This window comes from Hyalella azteca, unplaced genomic scaffold (assembly GCF_000764305.2).
Source record: "Hyalella azteca isolate HAZT.00-mixed unplaced genomic scaffold, Hazt_2.0.2 contig11716, whole genome shotgun sequence".
In the NCBI taxonomy this organism is placed as follows: Eukaryota; Metazoa; Arthropoda; class Malacostraca; order Amphipoda; family Hyalellidae; genus Hyalella; species Hyalella azteca.
The window spans coordinates 22,629-35,058 of NW_025941702.1; the positions used below are offsets into that span (position 1 = coordinate 22,629).

Here is a 12,430-nt window from a genome sequence, read left to right on the forward strand (position 1 = left end):
TAATCAACTAAGCATCTCCTAAACCTCTGTGTATTTCGTTAATTTTTGATCGGATTTTAGCTACCAGGGCCTATGCTTTCGAAAAAAGTCAAGAGATCATAAGTTCATCAGCCAATCATTGACAGCCTTTCAAGCTAAATCCACCAATCATAGACAAGAAAATAGAGCGTATATAAGTACTTACGTTCACTTAGCGAGTTTTGAAAGTATGGCCCCTGATCTTTACAATTGTTCAAACAGATCACACTACATGCATTTAGCACTGATAAGCTCTGGTGCTGGCCCAAACTGAGTCAGGATGACCCATACAAATGTAAAAATAACGTCGCAGTTGGGACAAAGAGGTATATTTCTGTGTGATTACAGTCACTATAAACCTGTTGTGCGGTTTGAATATGACTTTTATGACATACAGCTGTGTGTTTGCTGTGTGTGTTCACTTGCATGTGTAGTATGACAAAATGTGGAACATTGTGTGTATAAAAATATTTTTAGGAGAAGGGCGACAAGCAGAGAACATCAACTATTTTTTCACATGTTTTGCCTCCAGTATTGCTACGCGTCTCTAGGCACCAGTATTGGTACGCGTCTCTTGGCACCAGTATTGGTACGCGTCTCTTGGCTCCAGTATTGAGGGTTCAGTGAACGTGATTTTATAGAAGACCACAGCACCACTTACGACCACCGCACCACTTACGACCACCGCACCACTTACGACCACCGCACCACTTACGACCACCACACCACTTACGACCACCGCACCACTTACGACCACCGCACCACTTACGACAACCGCACCACATACGACCACCGCACCACTTACGACCACCGCACCACTTACGACCACCGCACCACTTACGACCACCGCACCACTTACGACAACCGCACCACATACGACCACCGCACCACTTACGACTATCGCACCACTTACGACCGACAGAAGGTATGAAATGAAACACGATTATTCGTTGTTCGTTTGTGTATCTCAAAACGCAGAGTTGCTGCAAAAAAAAAACAATTCTCAGCCTAAAAAATTAAGTTCAAACTTCCCTAAGTTCAACCTCAACTAAGTTCAAACGTCCCTAATTTCAGACTTCCCTAAGTTCAAACTTTCCTAAGTTCAACCTTTCCTAAGTTCAACTTTCCCTCAGTTCAACCTTCCCTAAGTTTAACCTTTCCTCAGTTCAACCTTCCATAAGTTCAAACTTCACTAAGCTCAAACGTGCCTGTGTTCAAACTTCCCTAAGCTCAAACTCTCCGAAAGTTCAAACTCCCCTAAGTTCAAACTTCCCTAAGTCAAACTCCCCCAAGTTCAAACTTTCCTAAGTTCAAACTTTCCTAAGTTCAAACTTCCCTCAGTTCAACCTTCCCTACATTCAACCTTCCCTACATTCAACCTTCCCTACATTCAACCTTCCATACGTTCAACCTTCCCTAAGTTCATCCTTCCATAAGTTCAACCTTCCCTAAGTTCAACTTTCCATAAGTTCAAACTTCCCCAAGTTCAAACTTCCCTAAGTTCAAACTTCCCTAAGTTCAAACTTCCCTAAGTTTAAACTTCCCTAAGTTCAATCCTATATTAAACATGGCGCCTGTTAAGCCCAAACTTAATTGCTAATTAAGCTATTCATTTAACGATTAACTTAAACACCTCAACGATTGCCAAATAATCCATCATGAATTTTTAATTATACTTCGGTAAACATTTTAACTCGTAAAATTCAACTCAACAATTCATACATACAAAAATGTTGTATTCTTAAACTTTGCTGTAAATTTGTAGCTTCTCTTATGTTCCAATGCAGAGAAAAATAAATTTTAATCCTATGTCCATATAAGCTTTTGAAGGAGGAAGGTATAATATGTATGCTGGTAGATAGGTAGAAGGTAGAATATATGTATGCTGGTAGAAAATCTATGGCAGGTAGACAATATACTGAATGGGACCAATCTACGGAAGATAGATCGAATAAAAAAGGTGGACAATTTACAGCTAGAAGGGGATTATCTACCATGTAAGATTTGCAATCTACTCAGCAAAGCGGGCAATCTACCACATAAGATGGACAATCTGTTAGAGAAGGTGACAATTTACTCTGAATAGTCGACTATCTATAACTCCAGAAGTAGACAATTTCCCATGAAAGGTGAACGATCTACCACGCAAGATGTGCAAGCTATTTCAAAAAAGGAGAAAGTAAAACGCTTGGTTGACAATCTACTAAGAAAGGCAGTCAATCTACTTTAGAATGTGTACACTTTACAACTTTACTCCAAAACTGGACCGTTAACCGCTCGAGTTGGGCCGTGAATTCTACCACTCTCGAAGACAATCTACTCGTGTAGATTAAATTCTACCTCGTCAGGTGGACGTCTCGTGTCAAGTATCTTAAATGCTAAATGAAGTTCGTAAATAGTTCGACAAATAATCTTTATTTAGTCAGCAATTAATGAGTGTTTCACGTATTTAACATCATGTGTTAACCCTCAAGTAGGGTTCAAGGGGAAGTGTTAAACCTCAAGGTTCACTGGGGAAGTGTTAACTCTCAAGTAGGGTTCACATGGGGAAGAGTTAAACCTTAAGGTTCACGGGGGAAGTGTTAACCCACAAGTAGGATTCACGGGGGGAGTTCACCCATAACTTAAGGAACATGGGGCACGTTCATTCTCACTCGCGGGGTTCACTAGAGGGTTTAGTCCCAACGTGAGGGGTTTTAATCCCAACGTGAGGGGGATAAGTCAAAACGAGAGAGGATTGAGCCCCAGAGTGATCATCTTGAGGTGAATTCCGTGAGATGAAGATTCCCCTTTGTTTGGGTGGTGCAGGGTGTAAATTGGCAGAAACTGGGGTTCATTAAAAAATTGCTAGCTGCTCGCATTTGTAAAACTTTTGTGCCTAGAAAACAACATCAACAATAAAAGAAACCCACATTCTATTTTTGTAGTTGTGTCGACTTAAATAGATAACAAGATTTTTTATGGACATCATTATAAATTATTTTTTTAATGAACACTTTATCTAAAAATGGCGAATTTGAATAATATTCAACAAAGAGAATAATATACTGGTTGGATCTACTCGGGCAAGTAGCGTGATACCATCAATACAACTTCAACCGTGTGGTGATTTCGGTGGTGATGCTGAAAAGGTGATTAACGCAGAGTGTTCATAAAGAGGAATTCCAACCTTCTGTCCGCACACTATGGGAGTAGAAAGTGGTTTAACGAGAAAGGGACCCTGAGGAGGGGTTGTGAACATGAGGTCCACATGGAGTCCTTCAGGAAAATGAAGGAAGTTAGAGCCTGTCAATGATCATCCCACAAATTCTAAAAGAAACGTTTCCTGATATTAGAAAAATCAACACAAGGTTGAAGTGCTGATAAAATTGCCATGTTTTGCATAAACTTGCTATTTGCCTTAAATTCTTCTATCGGATGAAATGAACGGTTGGACTTTGAAGGGAACAGATAGTGTGACTGACAGGATAATTGGACCATCGGGAGAAGAGGGCCGTAGGACTTTTAAAGAAACGGATAGTATGACTGGCAGGACCGTTGAACTATCGGAAGAAGGGGCCCTAAGACTTTGAAAGTAACGGGCTGCATGACGGGCAGACTACGAGCTCTCGACAGGCAGACTACGAGCTCTCGACAGGCAGACTACGAGCTCTCGACAGGCAGACTACGAGCTCTCGACAGGCAGACTACGGGCTCTCGACGGGTTCGTGGTCGCGGTGATGGTTCTTGATAGCCTCCCAGTCGATGTCGGGCCGGGCGAGAGCAGCGATCCGCTGCGGGAAGCCATTATGAGACTCAATGATAAATTGAATGGATCATGCTATTTTCTATGAAATTTTCTGCGAAATGCAAATGCAAATTCTATGCAAATTTCTGCGAAATTCAATTAAACTAGAGAGCCCGTCATCAAAATTAAGATACAATAGATAAAAACTTCTAAGACATTTTCAGGTCACAAGAAAAGGTAGCGACACTCACCTCCTTCCAGGTGCCGGTGGAGGGCGTGACGTGGTAGAGGTAGAAGGCGTAGATGGGCGGGCTGAGCAGCGTGGTGAGGGCGATCAGCCACCCGATCACGTGGATGTACGTCGGGAACTGGTACGACACGTACGTCGGGTTCGTCCACATGACAAGGTTCAGCATGAACACCGTCTGCGGGGGAAGGTACTCGAGGTATTACGTAGAAGGCATGAGATGGAAGCGATAAGGATGGAGGTAGCCCAATCTGCGTAGAGGGCACGTCAAGTGGTAAGTGGCATTCTTTAAAGGCAGTAACAAATTCTATATGGACAGTTCACTGATACCCACGAAACTGACAAAAGGGGTGTACTCACGAAGGCGAAGCAGTATGTTTACTCACGAATTAGACGAAACGGACGATGTACTCACGAAGGTGACGAAGGGGGTGATGTATTTCCAACAGAGCTTCCACCAGATGAAGGGGTAGTAGCCAATCATCTCCTTGACCATTTCCATCCAGCGGTCAACCCCCAAGAACCAGCCAATCGCGATGCACTCCATGCACATCAGTCCAATCACGCACATGCCTGCTGCCGCGTATGAGTCCAGCAGTTGGAACACGTACATGCCGCCCTGCACACGCACATGGAGTCTCAGAAACACGTACATGGAGTCTGAGTTACACTACCCAGAAAATTTAGCTGATGGTAGCCAAATGAGGCAGATAACCAAGTTTACAGCAGCGAGTTGGGGGTTCGAAACCCGTAACATGTGAAAAATCTGGTTAAACTCGGCAAAAAAAAAAATGGGCGATAGGCCAACCTTGAATGATCAAAACTTCCCCCGAAATATTATCATATTCTCGTCAGATTAAATCAACCAAAAACCACCTCGAAATCATATGTAAGCCCCATAAATCTCATATGAACGAATAAGCGACACCTAAAAACCTGTAAGTCACCCATAAACTACCAATAAACCGCCTGTAAACACCAATAAGCTACCCGTCGACCACCCGTAAACCGCCTGTAAACCACCAATAAGCTGATCGTAAACCACCTGTAAATCACGCATTAATCACCAATAAACCACCTGTAACCTACCCGCAAACCACATGTACAGCAGCTATACAGGTCACCTGGGTGACGCAGGTCAGCCCCATCAGGTAGGAGATGATGCAGACTGCGGCGATGAAGGCCTCCTTGTTGCGGCGCAGGTACTTAGGCCACTGGTCCACGATGGCGGTCACGAAGCCCTCGATCGTGCAGAACTGCCCAGCATCGGCACCATTAGAACCATTAGTACCATTGGCATCCTTATTACCATTTGCACCATCAAGCATCATCACCATGAACGCAATTATCACCAGACGCATCATTAGCACCACTTATGCAATTAGCATCATTGGAACCATCATCACCATCATCACCATTAACGCCATTAACAACATCATCTCCATCGTCATCATTAGCATCATAAATAATATTATGATAGAGAACGACACAACATCAACCACTTCAATTTAATAACCTCAATATTATGGCTCACCATCATCGCGATGATTGGCGCTAGTATTGAGGTGTATCGGCCAGTATTTCCCCAATTATTGGTCAATATGCCACAAGTATTACTCCGAGTATTGACCCAAGTAATGGCCCATTATTGCTCCAAGTATTGCTCCAAGTATAGCCCCACGTATTGTCCTAAATATTGCCCCAAGTATTGCCCCAGTATTGCCCCGCGTCCCCACTAAGGCACCTGGGAGTCGAGTCCCAGCATGACGAACATGAGGAAGAAGAGGGCGGACCACAGCGGGGACACGGGCAGCTGCAGCACCGCTGAGGGGTACGCCAGGAACGCCAGACCTGGCCCTGTGATGTTAAATAAGCATATTCATTGATTAAAGACGTGGTATTAGTTAATAATATATATTTAATTGCTCCTTTGATGTTAATTAATTTTGAGGAAAGCCAGTACGGAACATGGTTTTTGTTGTAACTAATGGTAATTTAGAGAGGTTATTAACAGACTGCCTTACTGGATTGGAAGAACTGTATTGGAAGTATTATCTGCATTGAATAAGGATATAAACCATGCATTGTAGTTACGGTATATAATAGAAATAATATGATAGAAACAACATACTCGTACTCTGAGATATTCATAAATTTAGGAACTCCATCTGAAGCTGTTACTTGGGTCATGGGTTATCGGGTCCTATGGGTCATTCTTGAGCACCCCACCATTAACCATTAACGACCCCCCAGCAAGGGCCATTCAATCGGGGAGGGGTCTTCCCATTAATTAACCATCAAGAACCCTGACCTGAGGCCGCCACCTCGGAGACGGATCCCCCCATTAATTACCAAGAACCCCCCCCTGAGGGCGCCATTTTGCAGATGGATCACCCATTAACCACCAAGAACCCCCACCTTATGCCCCACCCTGCATGCAGATGGATTCCCCTTTATTAACCCCCAAGAACCCCCACCTGAGGCCGCCACCTCGGATATGGGTTTCTTCTGCTGCTCCGCCATGAAGCCCACGACGCTGAAGATGACGAAGCCAGCGAAGAAGGACGTCGAGGAGTTGATGGTGCAGAGCAGAACGGAATCCCTGAGCACTCAAAAACATAAGTGGGACGGTCATGTTGTCACAATAGTGACACACTTTCCAACCTACAACACAAGCGGTAGCCAAGATACGCTCTTTGCCAAACCAAACTGAGCCAGGATGACCCACGCAAGCGCTAAAATTGTATCACAATTTTTACGAAGTTTGACTCATTTCTGTGAACGTCTTGGCTTTTGACTCACGGGAGAGGGAATAGTTTAACCCATGTTAAGGGGGTTGTGTTAACACGCAATGCGCCATGTACTAATGAGGCTGATCGAAGGGTTGGACACTTTGAAGAGTTGGGGACTAGGGGGACTGAAGGGGTCGATAGTGTAAAATGACCTAATGGGTCTAGGGAAACAATGAGCCAATCGGGCTATGCATCAATGGGATCAATAGTTAAAGCGGGCCTATGGACGTAGTGAAATGATTGGCCAAGCGGTCCTATGGACCTAGTAAAATGCTTGGCCTTGTGGGCTCATGGATCTAGTGAAATGATTGGCCAGGCAAACCCATGGACCTAGTGAAATGATTGGCCAGGCAAACCCATGGACCTAGTGAAATGATTGGCCAAGCGGGCCCATGGACCTAGTGAAATGATAGGCAAAGCGGATTCCAACATTCTTCAAAAACACTTTACACTTATAGTTCAGTTAATCGAATATAATTCTAAGAGAGAATAAGAAATTCCCGAGAAAGTAATACTCAAAAGATATTTATCGTGAAAATTACGCGGAAGTAATTGATACAACGGGTGTTGTGCCCCGAACCTGTAGCAGTTGTTGGAGAACCTGTTGTATGAACCAAGGGCGATGAGAGAACCCAGCACCAGAGCGTAGGACCAGCCCACCTGCGAGCACGCCTCCATCCACACCTGCAACCGCAGAACCAAACTGAACCATGGCGCATAATTTGAACCTTATTAAGTAATGGGAGCCGTGGTTTATAATGTAAACCTTCATACATAATGAGAACCGTCATACATAAGCTGAACTTCATGCCACTCGTGCCACTCACGCCAGTCACGCCACTCATGCCACTCACGCTGATGTTCTTCAGCTTGCTCATGTCAGGGATGAGGTAGTACTTGATCCCTGTGGCAGCCCCAGGCAGCGTCACTCCCCGGATGAAGAGGATGAACAGCAGCACGTAGGGGAAGAGGGCCGTGAAGTACACCACCTGCGGGGGAGAGGGAGGTGGTACATCAGCACATAGGGGAAGAGGGCCGTGAAGTACACCACCTGCGGGGGAGTGGGAGGTGGTACATCAGCACGTAGGGGAAGAGGGCAGACCCACCTTGCCGGTCCACTTGACCCACCTTGCCGGTCCACTCGACCCACCTTGCCGGTCCACTTGACCCACCTTGCCGGTCCACTCGACCCACCTTGCCGGTCCACTTGACCCACCTTGCCGGTCCACTTGACCAACCTCTCCGGTCCACTTGACCCACCTTGCCGGTCCACTTGACCCACTTAGCCCGCCCTCTTTGACCCACCTTGCCGGTCCACATGACTCACCTTGCTGGTCCACTTGACCCACCTTGCCGGTCCACTCGACCCACCTAGCCCGCCCTCTTGACTCATCTTGCCGGTCCATTTGACTCACCTTGCCGGTCCACTTGACCCACCTAGCCCGCCCTCTTTGACCCACCTTGCCGGTCCACATGACTCACCTTGCTGGTCCACTTGACTCACCTTGCCGGTCCACTTGACCCACCTTGCCGGTCCACTTGACCCACCTTGCCGGTCCACTTGACCCACCTTGCCGGTCTACCTGACCCACCTTGCCGGTCCACATGACCCACCTTACCGGTCCACTCGACCCACCTTGCCGGTCCACCTAACCCACCTTGCCGGTCCACTTGACGCCCTTCCAGATGCAGAAGTAGCACATGACCCACGCCAGCAGGAGGGTGAGCGCCAGCTCCCAGCGGATGGTCCCGGGCTCCTCGATGCCGGGGGAGATCTGGAGGGCGCGGCGGCTGCCAAAAGCGCATCACATTAAAATGTGGGTCAGAATAACCCACTTTGTGTAGTCTAAAGACATAAGTTTTTCGGCCTTCTTGCCCGATTAAAAGTCAACCTAATTTTATTTTACTCTTTAGAACCCTGCCGTGACTCAGGCAACCGAGTCTCGTAACAATCCTCCTCTCACCCACATACCCCAGTTCTCACTCCCAGAACTCCTCGATTTGGCTGGGGAGGTCGGTTAGATGAAATTATGTTAGGCTAGGTTCATTTAAGTTTGGTTAGGTTAGGTTAAGCTAGGCTAGATCAAGTTAGGATAGGTTAATTTAAGTTAGGTTAGGTTAGGTCACGTTGGCTAGATTAGGTTAGGAAAGGTTAATTTAAGTTAGGTTTGGTTAGGTCACGTTGACTTTATTAAACGTTAGGTTTGGTTAGGTTAACATAGGCTAGATCAATTATGGATAGGTCAAGTTGCTCACTCCCAGAACTCCTTGATGGGGTCGGTGAGGTCGGTGACCAGAACCCTGGACATGTTGCGGACCTCGCAGAAGGTTTGGTTGTAGGTCATGTTGTACATCTCCGTCCAGCACGACAGGTTGTCGCGCTCGTAAGGGTTCACACACGTCGCCTGGTTCCACCAGTTGTCGCAGTTACCCCACGGTAGCTCTGGGTGGTGGATAAGGATGGATTTGGATTAAGGTGGATACGTGCGGCCTTTAAAGATGGTTTACGATGGATACATGCGCCTAATACAGATGTATTAAGATGAATGCACGCGTCAAATGAAGATGTATTAAGATGAATGCACGCTTCTAATAAAGATGGATTAATTGAATGCACGTGTCTGATAGAGATTAATTAAGTGGATGCACGCGTCTAATAAAAATTGATGATTAAAATGGAAACATACGTCAATGATTAGTATGGATGTCTGCGACTAATAAGTAGTATTGTTTTCACCCGTTGTCGCAGCTGCCCTACAATAGTTCTCGTGGAGAAATGGAGTGGATAAAGATGGCTCAAGATGGATGCGCGCTTCTTACGAGATTAACTGGATAAAAAGATCCATCACGGCAGTTTGTGTTGGATTGAGTTTAAGAACAGATAAAATTATGGGAAATTATACGGCAGTAAGATTCAGGCGACTGTAGGAGCGGATCAGCATGACCCACCTGACTGTAGGAGCGGATCAGCATGACCCACCTGACTGTAGGAGCGGATCAGCATGACCCACCTGACTGTAGGAGCGGGTCAGCATGACCCACCTGACAATATAATATAATATAATAAATATAATAATAATATCTAATTCAACAACAACTAGTGAATTATTGCATTTATAATTGGGCCGATAATTACACTATTAATTAAACTGCTTATTAGATTGCTAACTAGGTCAAATCATCAGGTCATATCAGTAAAGTTTTTTAAATTAGTCATTTATATTGAAGATTTGCAATAACTATTATTATTGATTATTAAATTAATGAAATCAACGCTGTTCATCAGTTGAATTATTGCACTTATAATTGGACCGATAAGTACACATTCAATCAAACTATTTATTAGACTGTGTATTAGAATTCTAATTAGTTTGCCAGGTCATATCAATAAAGAATTTTTTGAAAATTACAGTCGTTCATATTGAATATTTGTTATAACTATCATTATTAATTATAAAATTAACGAAATCACCGCTTTTCATCATCAGTAGAACTCGTTCCGCGTTAGCCACGCCCCAGCAGTCATATTACAGGGCCCCATAAATAAAGGCCTTAGAATCCATCGATAAGGCAAATGCACTTTATAGTGCATTTTCTCATTTATGGAAAAAATGCACTATTGTGCTCGCCATGTCCGTCCGTCCGTCCGTCCGTCCGTCCGTCTGTCTGTCCGTCCGTCCGTCCGTCTGTCTGTCCGTCCGTGATTTCACGTTGTTATCGGTAACAATAAACAACGAGCTTTTAGTATGAGAAAATGTGGTTGCAACTAGAGAGTGATGATTCAAAATTTTCGTCGACGAGAAAATGCGCTCTCTGTCACTCACTGCAGTGAGTACTGAGTTATATTTTTATAGTATACTATGTAAATAAATCCTATATTTATCCTAACCCTGTTATAGGATTACAGTAGGTGACAAGTTCCTACCTTACAGAAGGCCAGCTGGTGACACCCCACCATTACAGATGGCCAGCTGGTGACACCCCACCTTTACTTATGGCCAGCTGGTGACAACCCCACCTTTACAGATGGCCAGCTGGAGACAAGCCCCACCTTTACAGATGGCCAGCAGGAGACACCCCTCCTTAACAGATGGAGACAAGCCCCACCTTTACAGATGGAGACAAGCCCCACCTTTACAGATGGCCAGCTGGTGACACCCCATCTTACAGATGGCCAGCTGGTGACAAGCCCCACATTTACAGATGGCCAGCTGGTGACACCCCATCTTACAGATGGCCAGCTGGTGACAAGCCCCACATTTACAGATGGCCAGCTGGTGACACCCCACAGGTAGGGGATGAGGAACGCCCCTGTGGGGAAGAGGGGGACTTAGGGAGCAGGTAGGGGATGAGGAACGCCCCTGTGGGGAAGAGGGGGACTTAGGGAGCAGGTAGGGGATGAGGAACGCCCCTGTGGGGAGGAGGGGGATTTAGGGAGCAGGGAGATTTAGGGGGCAGGTAGACGCCCCTGTGGGGAAGAGGGTCTACAGGTAGGGAATAGGAAGCAGGTAGGGAATAAGGAACTTTTATTTGGATGAGGAAATTGAGGGGAAATCGGCGACGAATAAAGTCCCTGAGAGTAAAGGGGGGAAGGGGAAGGCAGTGGATAAACATGTAGATCGAGAATGATAACTAAAATTACGAATGATCAATCGTTGTGAATGATATTTTATGAATATTTGTCCCCAAATATTGGTCGCCTCGAAAAAAAGGTGTAAGCGTTACTGGCGAGCAAATTCAGATGTCAAATCTCTCCATGGAGTTACTCCACGAAAAGGATATTCTATCTCCTTTTAAATGATTATCCACAAAACTGGAAGCCAAATGGCGTTACGCCTTATCCCGACAACATGCTTGCCAGATGGCCTAAAAAACGGCCATGTCCGCGGACAAAAAAGGCCAAAAAAGGCCCATAAATTGTTATATACTGGTGCACATACGTCATTTCTGGTGTACAAATTCTTTTATCATTTTTTACGCTTTTTCAAATTTAATACGAAGTACCGAAATCATAAATTTCAGCCGGCCAGCAATAAAAAAAATCTAAACCGCGGAATATGTCCGATAAAAAAAACATTTGCAATCTTGCACGACATTCATCGGCCACCTTATCTTTGAATTGCTTCAATACAATGAAAGAGGTATAAATATCGCTCATTATCATAATTTCCATCATTACAGAGATAGTAATAAGTGCCTAAAGCAAGAGCCTAATGGTGTCCGCCTAAAAAATAACTGAAGTAAGTGAGATAAAATAAATAAAAAATAATAAATATAAGTAAATATATAAATAATAACAAAAAAAATAAATAATAAATATAATAAAAAAATAATTAAATAAAAAATATTAAATGTTAGGTCCCCCGAGACCGAGAGTGAGATTATCACTAATTTATGTGTATAAAGTGTACCACAATGTGGTACATGGCAGGTACCACAATACAGGCACCACAGTGCGGTACATGGCAGGTACCACAATACAGGGCACCACAGTGCGGTACATGGCAGGTACCACAATACAGGCACCACAGTGCGGTACATGGCAGGTACCACAATACAGGGCACCACAGTGTGGTACATGACAGGTACCACAATACAGGGCACCACAGTGTGGTACATGACAGGTACCACAATACAGGGCACCAC

At 44.9% G+C, this 12,430-nt stretch overlaps 1 protein-coding gene across 1 annotated transcript in view; it reads right to left on the reverse strand.

Moving 5' to 3' along the window:
• Nucleotides 1-964: 964 nt before the first annotated feature.
• LOC108670654 (sodium- and chloride-dependent GABA transporter 1) overlaps nt 965-12,430 on the reverse strand; it is an 11,669-nt gene continuing 203 nt past the window's right edge. The window contains exons 2-13 of the mRNA XM_018158129.2: nt 10,917-11,195; nt 9,734-9,799; nt 9,041-9,227; nt 8,443-8,575; nt 7,639-7,773; nt 7,365-7,468; nt 6,470-6,594; nt 5,737-5,849; nt 5,117-5,248; nt 4,408-4,611; nt 3,997-4,170; nt 965-3,791 (exon numbers count right to left, since the gene is read on the reverse strand). Coding sequence (XP_018013618.2) covers nt 3,705-3,791; nt 3,997-4,170; nt 4,408-4,611; nt 5,117-5,248; nt 5,737-5,849; nt 6,470-6,594; nt 7,365-7,468; nt 7,639-7,773; nt 8,443-8,575; nt 9,041-9,227; nt 9,734-9,799; nt 10,917-11,195 — 1,739 coding nt within the window. The 3' untranslated portion in view covers nt 965-3,704. The remainder of the gene's footprint in view (nt 3,792-3,996; nt 4,171-4,407; nt 4,612-5,116; nt 5,249-5,736; nt 5,850-6,469; nt 6,595-7,364; nt 7,469-7,638; nt 7,774-8,442; nt 8,576-9,040; nt 9,228-9,733; nt 9,800-10,916; nt 11,196-12,430) is intronic.